At 28.2% G+C, this 27,179-nt stretch overlaps 1 protein-coding gene across 1 annotated transcript; it reads right to left on the reverse strand.

Annotated features, from left to right (window-relative positions):
• Positions 1 to 22,594: 22,594 nt before the first annotated feature.
• On the reverse strand, positions 22,595 to 25,472 carry LOC129609229 (piggyBac transposable element-derived protein 4-like). The gene is made up of 2 exons (XM_055521162.1): positions 23,729 to 25,472; positions 22,595 to 22,776 (listed from the first exon to the last, which is right to left on the reverse strand). Exons 1-2 carry the CDS (start codon positions 25,470 to 25,472, stop codon positions 22,595 to 22,597), a joined length of 1,926 nt encoding a protein of 641 aa, XP_055377137.1.
• Positions 25,473 to 27,179: the final 1,707 nt, after the last annotated feature.

Raw genomic sequence — 27,179 nt, forward strand, 5'->3', positions numbered from 1 at the left:
CTGCGAATTATGTATACTTATAAAGTGACATTATGAAATTATTTTAAAAATCTTAACATTCCCGGGCTTTGTAAAGGAATCGAGTTATTTTAATATTCGCATGAAATTTATAAAGTATAAAGTTAATAAAAAGTTTAATTAATAGGAAAAGATACGTTTACTTTAAGGAGTATCCATTTAAATGAATTACTCTTTTGGGTGTAGAAATAAAATTATATTTATTCGACGCAAATATTATTTGGAATGATTAAATTACTTAAATAAATATAACATCGTGCACTTAAAAGGCAGAAATAAAATTTTTTGAAAGATCTAACTAATACTTTCCATAGTTTCATATGGAAATAAAATGTTGATAAAATGTTGATAAGTTGATATGCATAGGTCTCATACATGAATAAATTTTATAAGGTTGAATAACTGTTGTATTTGTGTATATCTTTTGAATACCATACCACTACAGTCGTAGTCGTCTGTGAATTTATGTATACAAATATGTACATTGTTTAAGAAATTTTTGATTTTACGAATATAATTATACATTTATGTTCTTATACTTAATTAACCCATTGTTTATTATTTTTTATGTCTTATGTTTTGTTTGAGTCATTAATGTAATTTATTAATATATTTTATATAGAGCAGAAGTGCAAAGATTTTTGAAGAAGATAAATTTGTCAATAATTAGTGGAATAATAAATAATTTGTAATAATATATTTTATTCTGTTCACTAAAAGTAGCTGTAAATTTTCAAAAATTAATAAGATATTAATATAAGAATGAGAAAGATATAAATTTAATTAAACTGTAATTATTATTTTTAAAAATATTAATTATTTGCAACGATTCCAATAATAATTTGTTTAATAGATGCAATTCAAAAACTGGCATTCTTTTCTTGCTATAATCTTTTCCACTTGAACAAAAAAGACCATAAACTCTCACGCACTTACATGGTAAAATTTTCTAATGTTAATTAATTTTCTATACTCTATGACTGGAATTGGTTCTTTTAAAATATTTCTTTAATTCTTTCCAACTAAAAGAATCTTCCCTAATTTGGTTGTTTTTTCATGCAGGGAAATGTTCCTTTCTCTAAATGCTGAATAAAAAATTTGATATACATGCATATGTGCATATATTAAATCATACATTACGTTTGAGGGCTAAAAAATTTCTAGATTTCATGTATTCAAACCGTATTGGTTTGTGCTTTATTTTTTTGGAAAAAGGAGATACATACGTATTAATTACATATGTATACATATATGTATGTAAATCCATACATAATATCATTTATGTATGGATGTACATATGTATATAAATATTTAATTTAATTTTCGAATGAAATCAGGTATTTCAAGGCAAAAATTATTTCAAGAAATCAATTTCAATTTTTCTGTCAAAGCAATTAACAACATTTTTTTACTGTGGCAAACCTGATAATGTTTACCTACAACTACACAAAAATACACAATTCCACAACTACACATTGGCACATTTGTAAGTGTGTAAATATAACTTCACTCATACCATGTTACATTTAATTTTTTTCTTCTCATTATTTTATTCTTTCGCATAAAATGATACGATTAGTTTGCAATAAAACACCAGATCATTTATAACCAAAGTATAATAACTATTTTATAAGTATTTCCACTCGTTCCAAACCGATAGCGATAAATGCACAAAAAACAGAAATATGTGTAAAATAATGAAAATAAAAAGATATACTGCTTAACTCTTCTAAGAGATTTTTTTGTATAGTTTGAATCAAAGTATATCTACTAACAAGTAATTCGACTCGTTCCATTCCGTTAGTTTTCATTTGCATCTTGCTTCCAAATTCATAAAATATTCCATTTTTTTAGAAATAGATGGTAATAAGAGTTGTGTAGGCAAGAAAGAAACAAAATATTGTAAACAAACGAGTGTATCAAAAACATTGAACTAAAATGAAATTAAATTTTTATTTTGATAATAACAAAATTTATTTTTCATTTTATAAAATTTAGGTAAAAAATTCGAATGTATGAAAGTAAAAGAGTTTGAAATTTCATGTATGAATTTACCTGGTACAGTAGATACACAGTATCAGGTAGTGACATAGAAATAAAGTAATTTATAAAGAAAAGAAGGTGTATGCATACTGATTACTTTATGAAATATAATTATTACCGATTCATGGGAAATATGTTCTAAACTTATTAAGATTGAAATAAAAATAAAAAATTCAAAGATAATTTATTTATTTTATTTATTAATAATTATTAATTACAAAAGCTTAACAGTAAAAATTTAAAATATTTGCAAAAGTACACATTTACCTCTCCACATCTTATGGCAACAAATGAAATTTTAGTGTCGGCTTTTTTGCCTCACACACAACATTACATCCCAAACACTTCAAATAATGTTTACCCATTATTATAAAAAAAATTTTTTTTTTCACAACTACTTAAAATTTTTTTTAATATTATACATCTTTTTCATATAAATTATAATAATTTTTTTAAACACTTTTTTCCGCTTCGCTTTTATAATATGAATACACCTTTTTGCCACCTTGTACTGGAATGAATTACAGAAATTATTGTGTCGCTTTTAAAATTCTTAATATTTTTCCCTATACTTTATATAGGAAAAAATAATAAAGTGTCGCCTTTCAAAATTACATTATAAAAAACAGGTTGTCATCTATTGCGTACTCTTTCCCTCTCCCAAAAATTCTTATGTGTATAAAAATGAAAATAAGAAGATATACTGCTTAACTCTTTTAACTAAGGGAATTTTTTGTATACAAAAATTGGTGAGTGATTGCATTAGTGTGATGTAAACGGAGAGTCGAACTACTTCTTAGTAGATATACTTTGGTTTGAATATTGGTAAGATTGCATTAGTGTTGTGTAAACGAAGAGTCATACTTATAAAATAAATATACTTTGCTTTATAGCAAACCTTTTTTCTTTTTCGTAAATGATCATGTTGAGTCGTTGTTGTTTTTTCTTATTAAAATTTTAAATTTAAAATTTCAGGTAGAAAGAAGCATCAGCAAATGGTCTCTCTGGTATCTTAACGATTTTTTGCAAGGGTTTGTTTTCCTGTTTTTGTTATTGAAGTTTCATTAGGCATTTAGTGGCCGAAGAGAAATGTGTTGTTTTATATGAAATAATAAATTAAATTTGTTCTATGTGGTTAAGAATACATACATATGTACATAATTTAAATACTTTTGGAAAGTGTAAATATAGAATATATACATATGTATAATGTAAAAAAAATAAACTGTTCAAGTTAATAATAACTTTTAGAAAAAAAATTTTTTTAGTTCTTTTAGAAGAATAAATTTTTTAATATCACAAAAATTATTTATAAAATCATGAAAATAAAAGTAAAAAAAAAGTGAAATTTTTTTTTTATAAAATCATGACTTTATTTTATCAACTAAATAAAGCTATACCAAAATAAAATTGTGTATGTATGTGTGAAATAATTACAAAACTAAATAAAAAATGTTGCCGAACTTTATTAATACAAAAATTGCGCGCATCAGTAAAGCTAAAAGGAATTTTATTTACAAGCAAAATTAGAATTTGCTATTTACGTATTGTATATTCTGTATTCAATTTGAATGTAGAAATCCGTATTATATGATATAAATATATAAAATCTGAAAATGTGCACGAAGTAATGGAGTGAAAAGAATCTACTTTAGAAACATAAAATTGCATATATGTACATAATTTAAGTTAAGTAGCAATATTATAAATCATGAATGTTGCACAAAAAATGTTGCTATACATTTCTATAAAAGTTAACAAATAAAGATATACATACGTATATTATAAATTTTAACATCAGAATCTGATCAAAATATAACTTTTAATTTAAGAAAAAAAAAAGAAAATATATAAAGGTTTTATGATTAAAAACTTCCTGGTTAATTTTTACTTGTGGAAAAAGGATCTTAAAAAACATTTAAATAAACCATTGCTAAAATTTGCTTAAACTTAATCCGAAAAGACGCATTAATTCAAAAAACACAAAACGTAAAATTTAAACCTGTTAATTGATTATCCAAAACATTTAAGGAAGGCCCGTTTAATTTACTTTGCTATGAATTTCATTTGAGAAGGAGAAAATTTTGATCATAAATGAAGGATACGATCTGTGGCAGCAGCATGTCGGAATCAAAAGCCAAGTAAGTCTGGGTCTACCTTTTCTTAATTTCTTGTTAAAACTATTTAATTGTTTTTGTAATTTAATGTAAACTTTATAAGTTGTAGGTATAATATATAAGATATATACAAAATACAAAAACCAAAACTTAATTATTGTTTAATGCTCTTATAATTCTTCCAAGAAGTTTAATTATTAAGTTTTAGCTTTCTATATCTACAATATAAAACTTTAATTTATATTTTAAAAGTGAAAAAATAGTATATCAAGAAAAATAAAATTATAGTTTTATACCTACTAGAAATAATTTTATGTTATTTAAGCGAATTGTCGAATTTTTATGCCACCAGAATCGCAAATAGTTTTATTCCATTTTATTTAATTATAATATAGTTTAATATATACATACATATATGAATATTAGAGTATGTATTATCTTCGTATAAACATATGTATAATTTAAATATTATTACAACAAATTTAATTTTAAAAAAATCATGCTTACATTATTAATATATTTTCAAAAGTAAAAAGAAACATCTTTTTAATAAACTTAAGGAAATTATCGAACAAATATGTGTTGGAACCATAAATTTATCATACTAGGATATCATTATTAGCAAATATTATATTAGTAAATATTATAAATTCGATGTATTTCTTTAAAAATTTAATTTTTTTTTCTTTGACACTTAACTTTTATTTTTTTAGTTACATTACACGCACATAATTGTGGAAAACTGGTTTATTCTTAAATGTAACAGACTTAAATGTAAACTGATTCCAAAAATTGACATGTTTAATTTTTTTAGAATGCTTAATTTGGTTAAAGTACCAAATAATTTTTGTTTGAAAACTTACCAAAAAGATAATAAAACGAATAATCTGTGTTTTGACTTTATTTCATTGAAAAATAAATAATGCAATATCTTATAAATGTCTTATAAAATAATAATTCGAAATAACGTAATACCTAGTTAGTATTAAATAAAGTCGCCTATGCTGAGTCTTCTAACGAAAGTTTTTTTTGTTATATTATCTATAACTTTTTTATTTTTCCACCGCTAAAAATTTCAATTAAGCACTATTTTAAAATCAAATGGTATTAAATTTTTTAAATGTAAATTTAAAAAATAATAAATGTAAAAATTTTATTTTAGCTAATTAATAGAATTATTTACAAAAATATAAGTCTTATTTTAGCAATGATCAGCTTGCCTTATTCGTAATTGCAGTTTTTTGTTCTCGTATTACCAGCCCCTTGAAAAGTTAAAAACAAAAGTGTAATTTGTTCGCATTTTAAGTTTTTTTAAAACACAAAATAAAATAAAATAATGTATTTTTCAATTTATGAAAATACATATAAGTATTTTAAAAATTTATTTTTTAACTCAGTCTTTGAAACTTAATAATTAATAACAAAAAACAAAAACAGTTACTTCATTTCTTCGTAGTTCTTCACATTTTTGATTTAAATATACAAACAAAACAATATTAATAATTTAAATTAAATAACAGTAACTAATCAAAATAGACAGAAAAAGTATGTAAATATTAAATGGTTTTAAAAAATATAATATATACATGTTATATACATAGCTTTCACAAAAAAATTGAATCTCTTGCTTCATCAAAACTTAAACCTGAATATTTGGTGCATTTTATACTGTTGAACATGATAAAATGGAAGATGTTCTATTTGGTTGCATTTTCTTTTTGAGCAGTTGTGAGTGTTACTTTCTATGCTAAACTGTCTAATTGCGATTTCGTTAATGTAATTTTCTCTAAATTTATTATAATTTCATCATTCCAATCAAGAAGTTCTTCCAGTTGTTTATTTCAAATTAGAGATGGCAAAATGATTTTTTTCAGAGAACCAAATCAAACGAATCGTTCATTTTAACTTTAACTTTAATAACAACCGTTATATTAAAGCGCTGACAAACTAACATTTACTTACCATACAAAAACTGTAAGAGCGAAACATATGCATTATTACATACCTACACATAAAAAATATATACATTAACGGGAAAGAACAAAATCTTAAAAGAATCGAACGCAAACAAAAAAAGGGCTATGGATGAGTTCCCAAAGGATTCATATACCAAAAACAAGGTATGTATACTATTATATGCATGGAACATTTTTATTTCACTTTCGTTAACCAAAACAGTAAACTGATGTTAGCTAAACTTCTTGTCTTTCAAATTGTAACCTCGAATTAATGCTTCTACTACAAGGTTTTCGTTTTCGTCTCTTTTATTTCAGAAAAGTTTTTAAACAGAAGTCCACACTGAAGTGCTTTGTGGAGGTTATTTCAAATTGAGGGCATACTTAAATTAAAAAATTAATGCAGCCATTTAAATAGGCTTCAAAAACGAAAGCTTGAATCATTCAAAAAATTCTCAATAAAAAAAATTCGATTCCCTGCCTTATCAAAATAGGTGGTTCTAAGATGCTTTTCGTTTTGATACATTCTTCTCTTTTTTCACCAAAAACAGCATCAACTTCACGAGCTATTTCTAAGATTTAAATTCTGAAGAATTGAAAAATAAATTCGTCTTCGTATGAAATTATGTTCGCATTTTAATGTACAACATAACTAATGTGAGCTACAAAATTTTAATAGTTTTAAACAATTGATTTTAAATTAAACTTTTTTAACAAATTTTTAAGCCTTTTTTTTTAGAATTACATAGTAGTCAATAATTGGACTGCCAAAAGAATAAATAGGTCGCAAAAATAATATATCTTCCTCAAATTCATTTATGTATCGCCTTATTAGAAATATAAAAATTGATGTGTATTTTGTAACGTGTTCACTCTTTTTGACAAACAACAAAAACATCTGTTCCCTAATGCTATTAATATTGATATTCGTGTCCATACAGTAGGTCAATATAAAATAATTTGTTTTTTAAGTATATATCATTTCATTGTATTTTATTTCTTCAAAAAAAAACCAATACTACACATCGACTTATTCAAGGAAAAGTATGACAAGTCGAAAAAGTGAACTTTACAGTACAGCCATTTGAAAATTTTAGAGTGTTTTAAAATTAATTTTGAGGGTCTAAATATCGGAATTTTGACTTAAAGTTTTACATGCAAATAATTTTTTTTGTATATTTTAAAAATAGTTGTTTAATTTATTTCTGATTTGTCAAATTCTTGAGATTTGAGTTGCAATAGTTTATTTTTTACGTTTTTGTCACATCATGCGATTACATATCGAGTTGTAATACTTCTGTCCGAATTTTTTTTTAATAAAAAAGTATAACAAACAGAGATGTCATACTTTAAAAATTAAAAATTTATTTGTTTTGTTATACCATGTCTACTTGTATTTTTTATACTTGGATAATGTTTGTAAAAAATAAAAAATCGAAAATGTTTTTAATTTTTTTTGATTTATCAATATAAAACAAAATGAACCAATTTCTTGAAAAACACAACTACTTTATTCGTAAATAAAATAACAAAAACATAAAATAACAAAAATCCTCTTCATGGAAAATCTAATTTACACGTTATTATGTTGCTTTGTAGAAATCTAAGTACCATACTCTTCATTAGATGCATCATCTCTACCAGTTTCGCGATAATATAGCTTTTGGTAGAAATTATGGTAATTTTTGGGTATATAATTCTTTTCACAAAAATATTGCAAATCAAGAAACTTTGCTTTGGTGATAGTTAAAACTCCGGAATATAAATTACTTGTTTTTCTGGATTTTATGTAATAAATTTATTTTACTGCATTCATTGCGCAGATCATATTTGAAAAACATTTTATCTGATTCATCTGGCGAAGTCACTACTTCTCTTATTTTGCTCCACAAAATCTTTTTGGAATTCACATCTTTTTCCAATGAGAAACACTGTATTAAATTTTTAAAATTATAAATATTTTCTTGATTCACTTCGATAACTTGATAAGGTTTTTTTGTTTTTCGTGCACATTGAGTTAAAGTGTTCCATTGACTAGGTATATACACATTTTTACCTTTTTTTTTCCTTTCAATTGCAGCGTTAACACTATCAACTTCGTTTTGGGTATGGCCCTGTTCTAAAAAGTGATTAGTTATTTTAATATTATACTTCTTGCTAGCCCAAGCATAAAAACTGAAAACTATTTTATTTTTGTTTTGGCTAGGGAAATTGTCAGAGTAAAACATTAATTCTTCAGTACTTTCCAATTTTTTTAAGTACATGTTTAAACAGCTTGCAACTTCACAAGCCCCTTTACCAGCAACTAAATTCACTAACAAATATGTCGTGATATTGTCGTTCAGTTACCTCTACATCAGCCAAATGTTCATCTTTAATTTTTTCACTGAAAAGGCTTGTTATGAACTAGTGTTGCTGATGTTTGGGGGACGACCTAGCAGAGCACGTCATCCGCCACTGGTTTGGTAATCGGCCATCAGCTACTCCAGTGTGCATCTGGCTGTGTCCCGGAGGTTCAGCATTTTGTGGGTTAAATAGAAGTAGCCGGTTACCACCAATGGCTACGTAGCATAAACAGAAAAAAAAATTATGCACACGTTGAAAAAAATAAAAAAAAATTAATGCGATTGCAAAAAAAAATAGTGAGGTTGGATTCAACTGGAACACCTTGTAGTGAACCAAAACGTGAAGCGTTGTGATAGGGTGCACCACACGATACACCACTGCGCTGACAGGGTGACGAATCACCACTGTCCCAAGCCCTACCCTTCCATGAGTCTCAGATATTGTTGAGACTCCCAAGTTTGCTCGAAAAACCCCTAAATTTTGAACACCCAAAAGGAGAAAGGAATTACTACTCCATCATCATTATATTATAATTTATATACAAATTCTAAATTCGATGGGCATATGATTAAAAAAAAAGGAAACACTTTTGAATATACATATATATATATTTTGAGTTCGATTCAATATCAATTTCAAATTTTTTTTTTTTTTATTTAATTTAGGCTTTTATTTAAAATTTCTACTTTCATTAACAGATTTTTAAAAAACTTTATATAATATTTTTAATAACTTTAAGGTTTGAATTATTTTAATTAAATCAATTCAAAAATTATATTATAGAGGCCATCGTATAAATTATAAAACTTTCAACTAAAAAAATTACCACCTTATTTCAGCTCTATGCACTAACTAACTTTTCCTTCTTTCCAATCAACCATTAAAGAAAAAATTCATACTTCAAAAAAAAAAAACAGTTCAAAATTCTTAACGGGAAAATCGTACGATATTATGCTCTAGAAATTTCGATTTCAAAGTTCTAATAGAAAAACCAACAACGAAAAAAATCAGATGATAACAAGAAAAAAGTTTATATGATCCGACATTTAACCCTACACAGAATTCCATATAATATTTAATACAAATTATTCCTATATAACATCAACATGGTCGTACACACATCTTATAATTCGCATTAGGATAGTATAATTCGAATATTTAAAACTGAAATTAAAAAACTTACAACAACAATTTGCATTATGCGTATGAGAGAATAGAACGAAAGAGAACAATAAAAAAAATTACAAATATCAATAAGGAACAAGTATACTTATGCGTAAATATGCAAATCATGCGATATACGACTGTACACATTTTTTTTGCTATGAATATGTATGTTTATGAATAACATTGTGTATACATAGACATAGGTTATATGCAGTGTAGCCAGATTTTATTTTAACTTCAATGCTAAATCAGGGACAAAAGCACTGCTAAAAAAAAGGAATGCTAAAAATAATGCTCAACATTTTTTTTAGCATTTTTAATGCTAAAAATAATATTTAAAAATTTAAATAGATACCTATTTATTACTTTATTTATTGACATATGGAAAATTTATTTCGTTTTTAATTTTTATGTGCATAAATTTTATTAAGTTACTTAATTTATAAAAAAATTAAAAATTTACTCAGTAGTAATGGGGTCACCTGAGCATGGGAAAATAATTATGCAAATGAGGCGCGTGCCACCTAGGTGCATGGCCTTTTTATTGCATATTTAATTATGACTGCATTCCTGCATGCTTGAATAGTTAATTATAACTGGATTCCTGCATATTAAACGAGATGAATGACTTAACAGCCGGTGGCGTCAGGTGCACTTGCATCACCCCGGAAGTGCACATGGTATATAAATGACTAAATGCAATGATTCAGATGAATGAATGAGTAATTGCACATATGAGGTCACGACATAGGAAGGTCATCCAGATGCAAGAGCGCACACCTATGGGTCACGCCGAAGGTCGTTGAACCTTATGGAATGCGCGCGCCAGGTTTATTATGCAAATTAAGCCGGTTTGTTTTTGTTTGTTATTACACGAAAGCTTTTTTTTTTTACTTGTTATTGTTATAATAGAATAGTGGTTATTTCAAGTGTAAGAGGAAAATAATTTATGCAAATGAGATCACGTATATGGGGTCACGACATGGGAAGGTCATCCAGATGCAAGAGCATTCCAGATTGTGGAATGCGCGCCAGGTTTATTATGCAAATTAAGCCGGTTTGTTTTTGTTTGTTATTGCACGAAAGCTTTTTTTTTTTACCTGTTATTGTTATAATAGAATAGTGGTTATTTTCAAGTGTAAGAAGAAAATATGTACATACATGTGTACATGTTTTAAAGCTTTTTTTTATTGAGAAAGAAAAATCAAGTTCAAGAATAAGAACTCATGTGTGGTATGTTAAGATTAATTTTTATTTTTCTAATAAAAATGAAATACAAATAAAATGACACGATTTATGTAAATTTGTCTACTGGTGCAAATAATATTTCAGAAGAAAAATTAAATTGTACAATGTAAATTTCCAATTCAATCAAGGAAGTCGAGATTTGCAAAATGTATAAAATACTATTGCATTAATTATTAATAGAGTTCTTACTACTTTGTGTGATGCAAATTATATACATTAAACAAATAATAAAAATAAAACAAAATTTACAATATATCATTTTTATTTATCAAGTTATTTTTTTATTTCAAAATAGACATTTTATATTCTTTGTATACTTTTTTTATATCCAAACGGAAAAGAACTATAATTTTCAAAAAATTTCCGTTTTTCTGACACTTGCCTGTATGTTTTTATTTGTGGAGCTGTTATAACGTTGTGTTGATTATTTCTTACGAAATTTGAAGTTATAATTTTGACACCTTCCTTATCATTATTTAAAACAAGATCTTTAATTTTTTCAAAGTTAATAATTTCAGAATTTTCGTAAGTCATTTTTATTCCTTTAACTTTACATGTTGCTACCTGACTTTGACTTTTTGTTGAATACACTGCGTACCCGTAATTTTTTGGTCCTCCAGAAGCAAATTCAGTTATAAAACTACCATCGCCATATGACGTGAGCTCATCTGTCATGTCCCCGATGAAGTTACCTAACGGTGGTTCGTATTCACCTTCTTTTGAAATAAATATAATAGAATCAGTATCGTAATACAACACTCGGTTTTCCAGCTTTTCTAAATAACTATAGAGCTTCAATCGTGCTTATGCAGTGGTGTAGCTTGCTACGCATACATTTACAGTTTTCAATGGTTTTATTTCATCATGCTTAAACTTCCAATTAACAACCAAAGTCTCATCGTTTATAATCAATATATGATGAACTTCCTTGTTTGGATCAGTTATTAGTGTATAAAAATTAGCTGGAGTCTTAATTATTTCTGTCTGTGTTTGGTTTTCTTTTTGTCCAAATTTACCCCAAAATGAATTTAATATAAGTTTTGTAACTGATCTTTTTCCAGGATTTGCACATATTTTATTTTCGTCTAATTTTATGTTTTCCCTTTCGAAGAAGTCTTCTATGTATTGCTGTTTCAATTCTTTATTAACACACGTTTTAGGCCAGTCTGATGATTCTTGTTTTATTTTTAAAAATTTATCCATTATATCAGTAAATAACCCAGGTTTAGATGAAGTTTTATCATATTGCTGGACTGAATATTTCCAAATCTCGTGAATTTCTATTATTTTGTATCCCTTTGTTAAAGCGTTCACCACTTCATCTATAACCCAAGTACCATTCAATGTCCTTTTGTTGTCAGCATGTGTACAATCGTCCATATTTTTTTCTTCACTACATGTAAAGCAAAGAGTAAAGATTAGTTTATTGTTTTGTTTTATTGGAAGCACTGGGATAAATAAGTTTGTTGGAGGAAGAATGGAGCACTTTATTAATCCGTCTGTAGTTTTCAAATTTTGTTTCATGCATTCATCGTTTCCAACAATAATCTCTGGGTGTCCGATGGGAAATTTACCATATTTACAAACATAAGGATAAAGAGAACAAACGTCAATATATTTAATTTTTTCATTTTCCATAGCTTTGTAGTAAGTAACTATATTTTCAGTTCGTCCACCAAAGAAAGAGTCCCGAGGATCAAGTGGAAGATTTATTAAAATAGGATGATCGTTTAAATAAAACATATCTGGGTTATCAATCAATTGTTCTCTAAATTCGCACTCCCATTTTTCAATGACTTCATAACCAAATAAACGCAGTCGGGTTGACTTTGAAATTGTAGCTTCATATCTTGAATTTAGCGTGTCTGTTGCGTTTTTTTCTAATGGTTCGTCACTCCTGTAAGAAAAACACTTTGGATGTCCATGATATTAGCATCCATGAAATTCAAAAACTTGATTGGTCTCTTCACAAAATCCATCTACTTTTAAATTATTTATGATAGCTTCTTTTTGTTTACCGGCATGTTGGATATTAATTTTTCGCTGGTCTTCTTCCCAAATTAACCATTGTAAAGCTATTTTTGATTGGATATCTGTAAATCTATATCCATTTTTTGGTATTAGTCCTATTGTTTCAGCTTTAAGAAAGTTCCGTCGAAAAATCAAATTGCAAGTTGATGCAATGGTTGTAGCCTCAGTAAACGGACATACATTGTTATCTTTTAGTATAATATTTCTAAACTTTAAACAAGCTTTCGTTAAAATAATTACGTCGTTTTTACAGTATTCTACAATCTCCTTTCGCATGTTAAATTCGGTATTTTTATTTTCATCGTACCATTTAAAGAAAATTAATCGTTCTGGTTTTGACATTAAGTTTGGATTGTAGTATTCATGTGGTGGTAATGGTCCAACGTATTCTTTGTTTTTTCTGTATTGAATAAGTGTGGAAAATATCCTTTCTTTAAATTAACTGATAAATCGAAAACTTTTGGCAGTTGAGCAAGTGGCATCGGTAAATAGTTCAACGAACCTAAAAATCTAATGTTTGATATTGACATTTGGATTATTTTTGTACCTTTCATTATTAGCTGGGGCTCCAAATCACTTTTAAGTAATAACTCATTTAATATGAATTGGTGATCAAAACTCTGTCCATTGTGTGCAATAACGGTTACTGTTTTAAATTCTTTTGACAATTTGAAAACGCAACCAATAAAGCTTGGTATTACATTTGTATCAATAACTGTTAATCTATATTTACACTTTGAACAGAAAAATAAATTCTCTTCATTTATACAATTATGGCATCTCGTTGAAAAAACACATAAATCTGCTTCATGTAATTTTGCGTTTTGATTATATTTTTCATATACAATTTTTTCTTGTCTAGTTTCCAAATCGTAAAAAATAAAGAAAAAATTATCTATGTTAGGTTTTTGTTTGTTAACTGTAATGTAGCAAAAATGATTTTGTTCTACTTGTTTTAGGCAATTCTTGCATATTTTTGTGTTGCATTTATGTGTTCCATATTTAGTAGAATAATTCTTAAAGCATGTTAAGCATTTACGCAAATTTATACAAATATTTTTAGTTACATGATTTTCAAAACATCTTAAACCTTTAAATGTCCGTTTACATGTTAAACAGGATATATTTTCAATAACGTTTTTGCAAGCAGGTGATTGCTGACAACATTTACAGCGTCCTCCACACATATGTCTATCTATAGTGTTATATCCGATATTACATTTTTCACAATAATAAGTTCTACAAAAAGCTGAGGTAAGAGAGGTAATGACGTTGTAATGCCTATTATAATAAAGAAGATTTATTCGTTTGCCCTCAGTTTTTCCTTCAAATATTATATTTTTGTTGTTGCTATAGTCATAAACCACTATGTTGTATTTATCACCAAAGTAATCTTGAATTTTCTTCAACTCAGGTATTCCAGAGCCACTTTCTTTGATATTTAAATTAGTATCTTTGACAAGTGTTAAAGCCAATTGTTTTTGAATTTTTTTGACGTCCATGCAAATTTTTTTATAATTGGGCTCTTTGTCAACAAAAGCTTTTCCTACCATATTGCACGTGGTAGGCAAAGACTGTCTTTATTTTTTATGGTAACAATGCCTTTTCGTTTTAGACATTCTTCTTCAAAAGTAAGATATTTTTTTACCCTTCCTTTTCCTGAAGGTAAGCGAACAGTTGTAATTGTTATTTCGAAAGAATCAGGGTTAATTCCTTCTGTATTTCTTTGAAATATTTTGAATATCAGTTCCCAGATATCGTCAAACTTTACTTCACTTGCCTCTTTAAAGTTCATCCATCCTGGTGTACGCCCTTGAAAGTTGTTGCCGTAAAACGTTATCCCAATTAGGTCCGTTGGAAGAACGTTTTTTACTGCATATTCAATTACTTCATTGACTCCTTCTTTGATTTTTAACAAACAATCTTCTTCTTCTGGTGAAGCTTTTAATTTGAAAATAACTTTGTTTGCCGTTACACCAAATTTTTTGATATATTGAGTTTTTTCAGCAATTATATCAAATTTTGGGGTGTTTTAAAAATTTATTTAACATCATTTTTTTTTTGCCATGTTGTTAGTTACTTTAAAGTTATAATTATTCTAATAATATTTTAAAACATTATCAATTTTATATGTTAAAAAATACTTTGTGGAATGCGGATCTTGTTTATATTTTTATTAATCTAGATAACTGCAGTTATAATTGCAAGGTCAGGTGTTTCCATTTTTATAAAATTTACATAAAAAATTAAAACACAATTAAAAATTCTTAGTATAACACTTCTTTGGAATGCGGATCCTTGTCTTATAAAACATCAATTTATATATGTAAAAAAAAATGCTTTGTGGAATGCGGATCTTGTTTCTATTTTCATTAATGTAGATAACTTGCTAATTACTGTTGCAACAATATTCAAGGTCTTATTTTAAAGTAAGTATTTTTGTTTTAAGTAAAATAAAAAATAAAATACAATTAATAACTCTGTTTTTTTTTTTGTGCTAATTTACATAAAGTTTACATAAAAATTCTATTATTAGTATTTATTGCAATGTATAAAACTTGCTATTTACAGGTGCTGCAATTTTCAATATAATCACATTTTAAAATGCAGGACGTGTCTATTAAGTTTTAATGAAAATTCTAATTCCTAGCATACAAAACTTAACGTAAATTTTTTTATACAAATGAAAGTGCTCGGACCTTAAGTGGCCAGAGGGTCGATTCTAAAGATCTAAAATTGGAAGTAGTAAAAGTCTAGTTTACAAATATTTTTAAAATATATCATTTTTTTTTATTAATTCCATATAAATATTGATACAATTTTGAACAGCGCATCTTAACTTATTTTTATTATCATGGTGGTGAGGACATATGCAGGTGTAACTCCGTAATTTCTGTAAGGAAGGAATAGAGTCACCAAGGTCGACCACTTCTGCTGAACCCAAAATATACTTGTCCAAATATTCTTTCTTTTTGATTCCTTCGACATAAATTTTATTGAAGGATTCAAAACAAGTTCTTAAAATTTCTGGCACCTCGCAATACTCAGTAATGCCGTCATCCCATGACAACCCATTAATTTCTTTTTTATTAAAAGTGCTTTGGTGTCTGGCATCACTGTGCAATTCGTTGCTTGCATAAGGCGGTCGAAAAATGTAATATATGGGCATAAAACACCCGTCAGCTATCAAGCTGAGTTCTTTTAAGAAATATTGTCCGTTGTTTCCAATGATAAATTGCAAATCTGCTACCGCCTTGCTCATGTTTCTCTACCAACTAACATTTATGTCGAAAGTTCAATTACGTTTATATATATATTATTCTATCCCCACCCACTTTTAAAGGTTCCTGTAAATTTTTAAAAATAAAAAAACAAAATATTTTAAAAAACATTTGATTTATTAATGGCAAAGAAAAAAACATTTTTATTTTTTTTGTTTTTATTTAAACTTTTCGTATTTTTGCTGGTTTTTGTTCAGTACAGTGCAGTACAGGAATAAGCTCGAATAATAGCATATTCCATCGGTCGGCGTTTCGACCAATATACTTGATGTTCATAGGGTTGGTATTCAAGTAATCTAATTCTTCTTGATTTCTTACTTTTTTTTGAAAACCTGTCCGGCATGAATATGGTGCACCGAGAATTATCGTCCGGACTCTCCACTTCACAGAGAACCACAGTGTCTCCATTATTTTTATTCAAAAATCGCCAATTCACTACTTTATAAAGTTTCCTCAGGATCAGGTCATCTAATTTCTTGTAGGAATCTGCATTGTCTCCCCTTCCTACTGCAATTAAACTCTCCAGAAAAGACGCCTAGAGAAAAACAAATTAAAAGTTGGGAAAAATAAAGGTAAAGAATCTTACCATTTGTTTTGGGTATATGTATATCTAATGTTTTTTTTCAAAGCAAACTGACTGAAGTATAACAAAAATTAAATCTTTATATACTCAAGAAATTACTTTAGAATTCTCTCCCCGCCAAATAATATGATTTTCTAAATAAAACTAGAAACACGATTATAATAGGGGCGGTATATTTAACACGTGATTAAACAAAGAAAAGTTGTACGTTCAGCAGCGTCTAACATTAAATCATCTAAAACAATTAATGTAGATGTCTTTTCGGTTTCATTTAACTCTTCTGGTATGCTTGTAAAAAATTCTGTTTTAGCAAAATTTATATTTTGTGGGATTGCAGAAATTTCTGGGTTACACCATTTAATTTTGTCAATTTTTGGATAAACTAATCTCTCTATATTTTTAATTAAATTACAAACAAATGTTGTTTTTCCACATCCAGATGGTCCTGCAACCATCATAGTGAAAGGATGATTGAAATATATCATTTTTCGATGATGGTTTGTGAATCATTGAAACCAAATATTGATGTTTACAAAATTTATATAAAAACCACAACCATTCAAATAATGTTTTTAATCGTAAAATGGACTTACAAGAGGTAGAAGAGTTTTTAAGCAGATACTCTTTTGTTTTATTAAACGAACACAAACAACGAATTAATCACTTATATAAATATATAAAAGAATTTTCTGCATCTAAAAGGATTACATCAATATACGGTAACCATTTTGACCTTTGTCCTTGGGTCTATAATAATTCATTTTGTGGACCAGATACTTGTAACTGTTATACTATAGATAATTATATCACTGAGCTACGACAACTTGTCGACTGGTACAAAAACAATGTCAAGAAAACAAATTGTAGAAGAAATACATAGACCTGCAAGACGAAATTTTCGAAGAAGAAAATTTATTCAAAAAGGTTTAAACGACACCTGGCAAATTGATTTAGTTGAAATGATTCCATATGCAAAATTTAACAAAGGATATAAATATTTATTAACTGTGATAGATACTTTCTCAAAATATGCATATGCAGAACCAGTCAAAAATAAAGATGCAAATAGTGTTTCACTTGCTATGAAAAATATTCTCAAAAGTGCTACAAAAACTCCTAAAAATATTCAATCTGATCAAGGTAAAGAGTTTTTCAATAAAGAATTCAAAACATTGATGGATAACAAAAAGATTAATCATTATCATACATACTCCGAATTGAAAGCATCTATTGTGGAACGTTTCAATCGTACTTTAAAAAATTCAATGTGGAAGCACTTTAGTTTTCAAGGTAATTACAAATGGTTATCAATTTTACCATCTCTCATTGAAAAGTATAACTCAACTTACCACCATACAATCAAGCTTCCACCTAACAAGGTAACCAAGAAAAATGAGAAAGATGTTATGAAAAATATATACATGCAACCAAAGTTATTTCAAAAACCAAAGTACAAAACTGGAGATTATGTTCGCATTAGTAAACATAAAGGAAATTTTGCAAAAGGTTACCAACCAAACTGGTCAACAGAGATTTTTAAAATTAGTAATACAAATAAAACAGATCCGATCACTTACACATTACTTGACTATACAAACACTCCGATTTCAGGTGCATTTTATGAACCTGAACTTACCAGAGTAAAAAATCCTGACGCCTTTCTTGTTGAAAAAATAATAAAAAAGAAAGGAAATCAAGTTTTTGTTAAGTGGTTGGGTTTTAACAATAGTCACAATTCTTGGATAAATAAAAATGATATATTGTAAATTTTGTTTTGTTTTTATTATTTATTTAATGTATATAATTTGCATCACACAAAGTAGTAAGAACTCTATTAATAATTTATTTGCAATAGTATTTTATACATTTTGCAAATCTCGACTTCCTTGATTGAATTGGAAATTTACATTGTACAATTTAATTTTTCTTCTGAAATATTATTTGCACCAGTAGAAAAATTTACATAAATCGTGTCATTTTATTTGTATTTCATTTTTATTAGAAAAATAAAAATTAATCTTAACATACCACTCCTGAGCTCTTATTCTTGAACTTGATTTTTCTTTCTCAATAAAAAAAAGCTTTAAAACATGTACACATGTATGTACATATTTTCTTCTTACACTTGAAAATAACCACTATTCTATTATAACAATAACAAGTAAAAAAAAAAAAAAGCTTTCGTGTAATAACAAACAAAAACAAACCGGCTTAATTTGCATAATAAACCTGGCGCGCGCATTCCACAAGGTTCAACGACCTTCGGCGTGACCCATAGGTGTGCGCTCTTGCATCTGGATGACCTTCCCATGTCGTGACCTCATTTGTGCAATTATTCATTCATTCATCTGAATCATTGCATTTAGTCATTTATATACCATGAGCACTTCCGGGGTCATGCATGTGCACCTGACGCCACCGGCTGTTAAGTCGTTCACCTCATTTAATATGCAGGAATCCAGTTATAATTAACTATTCAAGCATGCAGGAATGCAGTCATAATTAAATATGCAATAAAAAGGCCATGCACCTAGGTGGCACGCGCCTCATTTGCATAATTATTTTCCCATGCTCAGGTGACCCCATTACTACTTTACTCCCTAACTTTTTAATTTAATTCTTTTTAAATTAAAAAATTTTCTTTTAACCATTAAATAGAAAGCAATATAATAATTAATTTCAAAATATTTGTCGTATATTTCAAATTTACGTTTTTTATGAAGTATAAGCAAATATTTCTAGTACAGTAGGTAATAATATATTTTACATTGTACATATATATTGTTACTTTATTTTAATTTTCTCATGTACTATTACCCTATTATTGATTCTCATGTACATTTTCTCATGTACTATTACCCTATTATTGATTCTCATGTACATTTTCTCATTATTATCTATAAAGGCTAAAATTATGAGCTAAAAAGTTTCGCTTGTAATAAAATATACTTGTATCTGCTTGAGGACATGTAAGTTGTTTTTGGAAATCTTAGCAAATTATGCAAAATTTTTATTTTTTAAATGTTGATAGATATCTCTTGAGAAGCTGTTTCTTTCTTGTCAAGATTCTTATAGGATTCACAAATATTACATTGGTCTTTACGAGGTTTGTGAAATGAAATGTTAAATTCACTAACAAATATGTCGTAATATTGTCGTTCAGTTACCTCTACGTCAGCCAAATGTTCATCTTTAATTTTTTAAATTATTCCCACTGGTTTGGGAATCGGCCACCAGCTACTCCAGTGTGCATCTGGCTATGTCCCGGAGGTTCAGCATTTTGTTGGTTAAATAAAAGTAGCCGGTTACCACCAATGGCTACGTAGCATAAACAGAAAAAAAAATTATGCACACGTTGAAAAAAATAAAAACAAATTAATGCGATTGCAAAAAAAAATAGTGAGGTTGGATTCAACTGGAACACCTTGTAGTGAACCAAAACGTGAAGCGTTGTGATAGGGTGCACCACATGGTACACCACTGTGCTGACAGGGTGACGAATCACCACTGTCCCGAGCCCTAACCTTCCATGAGTCTCAGATATTGTTGAGACTCCCAAGTTTGCTCGAAAAACCCCTAAATTTTGAACACCCTAAAGGAGAAAGGAATTACTACTCCATCATCATTATATTATAATTTATATACAAATTCTAAATTCGATGGCCATATGATTAAAAAAAAAGGAAACACTTTTGAATATACATATATATATATTTTGAGTTCGATTCAATTTCAAATTTTATTTTTTTTTTTTTTTATTTAATTTAGGTTTTTATTTTAAATTTCTACTTTCATTAATAGATTTTTAAAAAACTTTATATAATATTTTTAATAACTTTAAGGTTTGAATTATTTTAATTAAATCAATTCAAAAATTATATTATAGAGGCCATCGTATAATTTATAAAACTTTCAACTAAAAAAATTAGCACCTTATTTCAGCTCTATGCACTAACTAACTTTTCCTTCTTTCCAATCAACCATTAAAGAAAAAATTCATACTTCAAAAAAAAAAAACAGTTCAAAATTCTTAACGGTAAAATCGTACGATATTATGCTCTAGAAATTTCGATTTCAAAGTTCTAATAGAAAAACCAACAACGAAAAAAATCAGATGATAACAAGAAAAAAATTTATATGATCCGACATTTAACCCTACGCAGAATTCCATATAATATTTAATACAAATTATTCCTATATAACATCAACATGGTCGAACACACATCTATAATTCGCATTAGGATAGTATATGACGTATAAGGGTTAGCAAAGAATTCGCATATTTAAAACTGAAATAAAAAAACTTACAACAACAATTTGCATTATGCGTATGAGAGAATAGAACGAAAAAGAACAATAAAAAAAAATTACAAATACCAATAAGGAACAAGTATACTTATGCGTAAATATGCAAATCATGCGATATACGACTGTACACATTTTTTTGCTATGAATATGTATGTTTATGAATAACATTGTGTATACATAGACATAGGTTATATGCAGTGTAGCCAGATTTTATTTTAACTTCAATGCTAAATCAGGGACAAAAGCACTGCTAAAAAAAAAGGAATGCTAAAAATAATGCTCAACATTTTTTTTAGCATTTTTAATGCTAAAAATAATAATAAAAAATTTAAATAGATACCTATTTATTACTTTATTTATTGACATATGGAAAATTTATTTCGTTTTTAATTTTTATGTGCATAAATTTTATTAAGTTACTTAATTTATAAAAAAATTAAAGATTTACTCCCTAACTTTTTAATTTAATTCTTTTTAAATTAAAAAATTTTCTTTTAACCATTAAATAGAAAGCAATATAATAATTAATTTCAAAATATTTGTCGTATATTTCAAAATTACGTTTTTTATGAAATATAAGCAAATATTTCTAGTACAGTAGGTAATAATATATTTTACATTGTACATATATATTGTTACTTTATTTTAATTTTCTCATGTACTATTACCCTATTATTGATTCTCATGTACATTTTCTCATGTACTATTACCCTATTATTGATTCTCATGTACATTTTCTCATTATTATCTATAAAGGCTAAAGGTTTCGCTTGTAATAAAATATACTTGTATCTGCTTGAGGACATGTAAGTTGTTTTTGGAAATCTTAGCAAATTATGCAAAATTTTTATTTGATGAGATATCTCTTGAGAAGCTGTTTCTTTCTTGTCAAGATTCTTATAGGATTCACAAATATTACATTGGTCTTTACGAGGTTTGTGAAATGAAATGTTAAATTCACTAACAAATATGTCGTGATATTGTCGTTCAGTTACCTCTACATCAGCCAAATGTTCATCTTTAATTTTTTCAGTGAAAAGGCTTGTTATGAACTAGTGTTGTTGCTGTTTGGGGGACGACCTAGGGCTGTGTCCCGGAGGTTCAGCATTTTGTGGGTTAAATAAAAGTAGCCGGTTACCACCAATGGCTACGTAGCATAAACAGAAAAAAAATTATGCACACGTTGAAAAAAATAAAAAAAAATTAATGCGATTGCAAAAAAAAATAGTGAGGTTGGATTCAACTGGAACACCTTGTAGTGAACCAAAACGTGAAGCGTTGTGATAGGGTGCACCACACGGTACACCACTGTGCTGATTTCTGTACATTTTCTCATGTACTATTACCCTATTATTGATTCTCATGTACATTTTCTCATTATTATCTATAAAGGCTAAAATTATGAGCTAAAAAGTTTCGCTTGTAATAAAATATACTTGTATCTGCTTGAGGACATGTAAGTTGTTTTTGGAAATCTTAGCAAATTATGCAAAATTTTTATTTTTTTAAATGTTGATGAGATATCTCTTGAGAAGCTGTTTCTTTCTTGTCAAGATTCTTATAGGATTCACAAATATTACATTGGTCTTTACGAGGTTTGTGAAATGAAATGTTAAATTCACTAACAAATATGTCGTGATATTGTCGTTCAGTTACCTCTACATCAGCCAAATGTTCATCTTTAATTTTTTCAGTGAAAAGGCATGTATGTTTATGAATAACATTGTGTATACATAGACATAGGTTATATGCAGTGTAGCCAGATTTTATTTTAACTTCAATGCTAAATCAGGGACAAAAGCACTGCTAAAAAAAAAGGAATGCTAAAAATAATGCTCAACATTTTTTTTAGCATTTTTAATGCTAAAAATAATATTAAAAAATTTAAATAGATACCTATTTATTACTTTATTTATTGACATATGGAAAATTTATTTCGTTTTTAATTTTTATGTGCATAAATTTTATTAAGTTACTTAATTTATAAAAAAATTAAAGATTTACTCCCTAACTTTTTAATTTAATTCTTTTTAAATTAAAAAATTTTCTTTTAACCATTAAATAGAAAGCAATATAATAATTAATTTCAAAATATTTGTCGTATATTTCAAAATTACGTTTTTTATGAAATATAAGCAAATATTTCTAGTACAGTAGGTAATAATATATTTTACATTGTACATATATATTGTTACTTTATTTTAATTTTCTCATGTACTATTACCCTATTATTGATTCTCATGTACATTTTCTCATGTACTATTACCCTATTATTGATTCTCATGTACATTTTCTCATTATTATCTATAACCGTTTCGCTCCGACTTTTATAAAACCATCTCTGCAAATTTTCCTTACAATAAATATAATCTTACTTACCCAACGAACATATAAATTTCTGGTTTTTTTTTTAAAATTTCCTGTTCAGGATTTACAGTCCTGGGATAAAAAAGTCCCAGCAGCCTTTTTGCTTGGGACATTTCTATCCCTGCAGTTTAATGGAAACAAAAATTTAAATCAGAAATTCAAAATATTTATTGATTAATTCATAGAATTTACATGAATTTTAAAAAAATTATGAGTGACACGGAGTGAAACAGTTTTTGCAAAAAGCTAGATCACAAGCCTTACACATTTGTCGTGTTCTACTTTCTTTTCCCTTTCTTTTGCAGCCTTCACAACGACGTCGCATAGTTCCAAGAATTGGTAAATGATCACCAATATTGTTAAATAAACGTGCACGCTTCGAATTCCTTCCGTCTTTTCTAGTACGCTTTATCGCCGCAGATTTTCTCCCATTAGCTATAAGTTGTTCAGACAAATCAACAAGAAAATCTTTAAATGGTTTTTTTTCTCTGTGAATTTCAGAATAAACAATCCAAGCATTTACTGCACAGGTCATTATTAGCCGAAAAAAAACTTTTTTCCACCATTTTGTAGATTTTCTGTCCAAATCATAGACGCCAACCATTTTGTCTGCCAAGTCAACACCTCCCATGACATAACGGTAACATTTTATAATGTCTGGACAAGGCACATCTAACTTTTGACCATCTTTCATTTTACGTTTTACAGTTCCAACAGTATTGGTATGGCAATTACTTAAAACCAATACCTCCTTCGTATCTTGCCACTTCACAGCCATTGTACCATGTTGATTACTTTTAAATATATATTCACCCCTTTCAAGCTTGGCGGTTATTTTTGGAAGATCCTTTCGATTTGCGATACATGTTCCAAGGGCTGGATAAGGGAGAGTATTTACCAAATGAACTGATGTGAAAAATCGGTCAAAACATAGAGTAACATCAGTTTCGGTAACAGTTTCCATTAATTTATTCACAACACGCTCTCCAAGAGTGCCATGTAAAGATCCGGTTTCCTTACCAGAATAAATGTTGAAATCATAGGTATAGCCAGTCAAAGAATCGCATCTCATCCAAATTTTAATACCACGTTTAATTGGTTTTAATGGCATATACTGTTTCATAGAAAAACGCCCCAGAAATTTGGTCATGCTCTCGTCTATACTCTGGAATGGGCTATCTTGCCGCATTTCTCGGAAAGTTTTTTTACAGCAATTAACAATATCATCCATGTAATAAGTTTTTGGTGCATTTGAAGGCTGTTCTACGGGGGCGAAGTACATTTTTGCCATCAATATTTGAAATCTGTCCCGTGAAATTGCTTCTTTTATTGCCAGATTTTGTAACGACTTTTTTTTGGACCAATAGTCAGATATAGCTGGTACACGATTGTAGCACATTATAAATGTACAACCCAAAACTATCATTATTTCTCCGTAATCAGTGTCCTTTACAGAACTACGATTACTCTTAGATGATCGATGAATTTCTAATCTTTGATTAGTGCATTGCGCGATGTATTTTATTGCACTTATTGGCATAAATCTTAAAAATACATCTGATTCAGTATGATAGCGAGATACTTTAGGACTCAATGTACATTTACGAATCTGCGAAATATCTTTTCTAGGTACAAAATTCATCGGCGGATCCATCCAAATATTAATATTATTTACAGGTATTTCAGCTTCTGTTGCAGATTCAACCGCTGCTACAGATTCAGTTGCTGTTGCAGATTCATCCGCTATTGTAGGTTCAGCTATTGTCGGAGGTTCAGCTGCTGACGCAGGTTCAGTTGCTGCATCATCTCCTGTTATTAACGGAAATTCCTCATTATGTGAACCCGTATCAGATTCAGAAACATCTTCAAATTCAGAAATATCTTCAGATTCTTCATCTAGTTGCGACGGGGCGTATAAATCATCAGATCCGTCAGAAAAATCAGCCTCAGAACTATCTTCTTCCAATTCTTGTTCTATTTCATGTGGTTTCATTGATTTTCTTGCCATTTTGTAATTATACCTGTTAAAATAATCAATTGTAATCACACAATTTGGCTAAGTTGAAATTGTACATATAAATTTCCGATTGATTAAAAAGTTTGCTGGGATACAAATAGCCCGTTGTAAAATACTGCTGGGATATTTTAATCCCACATATACTAAAATTGTACAAAAACCACCCTAAAAACCAAAATAACTTACCTTTTTTACGAAAACTATAACAGAGAACACTTTTATTTTAAATTTGCACTTGTTCTTTATCACTTATCACTTTTTTTTTTAAAATATTGAACTAAATTATTCCTCCGATGTGAATCAAACCGCCAATAAAAGCCAACTGTCAAAAACCTATTTATTTTTTTGAATGAAAATGATCGATAATGCAGTCAGGAACTTATAAAATACGTTTTGGTAAACTTTTATCCCGAAATAAATACATATTTTGCTTATCCGACTTTTTTAAAAAATGTGTGGGATAAAAATATCCCAGGAGTAGTGAAACGGATAAAGGCTAAAGGTTTCGCTTGTAATAAAATATACTTGTATCTGCTTGAGGACATGTAAGTTGTTTTTGGAAATCTTAGCAAATTATGCAAAATTTTTATTTTTTTAAATGTTGATGAGATATCTCTTGAGAAGCTGTTTCTTTCTTGTCAAGATTCTTGTAGGATTCACAAATATTACATTGGTCTTTACGAGGTTTGTGAAATGAAATGTTAAATTCACTAACAAATATGTCGTGATATTGTCGTTCAGTTACCTCTACATCAGCCAAATGTTCATCTTTAATTTTTTCAGTGAAAAGGCTTGTTATGAACTAGTGTTGTTGCTGTTTGGGGGACGACCTAGGGCTGTGTCCCGGAGGTTCAGCATTTTGTGGGTTAAATAAAAGTAGCCGGTTACCACCAATGGCTACGTAGCATAAACAGAAAAAAAAATTATGCACACGTTGAAAAAAATAAAAAAAAATTAATGCGATTGCAAAAAAAAATAGTGAGGTTGGATTCAACTGGAACACCTTGTAGTGAACCAAAACGTGAAGCGTTGTGATAGGGTGCACCACACGGTACACCACTGTGCTGATTTCTGTACATTTTCTCATGTACTATTACCCTATTATTGATTCTCATGTACATTTTCTCATTATTATCTATAAAGGCTAAAATTATGAGCTAAAAAGTTTCGCTTGTAATAAAATATACTTGTATCTGCTTGAGGACATGTAAGTTGTTTTTGGAAATCTTAGCAAATTATGCAAAATTTTAATTTTTTTAAATGTTGATGAGATATCTCTTGAGAAGCTGTTTCTTTCTTGTCAAGATTCTTATAGGATTCACAAATATTACATTGGTCTTTACGAGGTTTGTGAAATGAAATGTTAAATTCACTAACAAATATGTCGTGATATTGTCGTTCAGTTACCTCTACATCAGCCAAATGTTCATCTTTAATTTTTTCAGTGAAAAGGCTTGTTTTGAACTAGTGTTGTTGATGTTTGGGGGACGACCTAGCAGAGCACGTCATCCGCCACTGGTTTGGGAATCGGCCACCAGCTACTCCAGTGTGCATCTGGCTGTGTCCCGGAGGTTCAGCATTTTGTGGGTTAAATAAAAGTAGCCGGTTACCACCAATGGCTACGTAGCATAAACAGAAAAAAAAAATTATGCACACGTTGAAAAAAATAAAAACAAATTAATGCGATTGCAAAAAAAA

This window comes from Condylostylus longicornis, unplaced genomic scaffold (assembly GCF_029603195.1).
Source record: "Condylostylus longicornis isolate FDR11 unplaced genomic scaffold, ASM2960319v2 ptg000038l, whole genome shotgun sequence".
NCBI lineage: Eukaryota > Metazoa > Arthropoda > Insecta > Diptera > Dolichopodidae > Condylostylus > Condylostylus longicornis.

Bases quoted from the DNA above. Each gene is read 5' to 3' on its own strand.
- LOC129609229 (XM_055521162.1), bottom strand. From the start codon at position 25,472: ATGGCAAGAAAATCAATGAAACCACATGAAATAGAACAAGAATTGGAA. The intron at 22,777-23,728 runs GTAAGGCTTGTG...AAAAAATTAAAG, and splicing joins AAGTAGAACACGACAAATGT to ATGAACATTTGGCTGATGTA.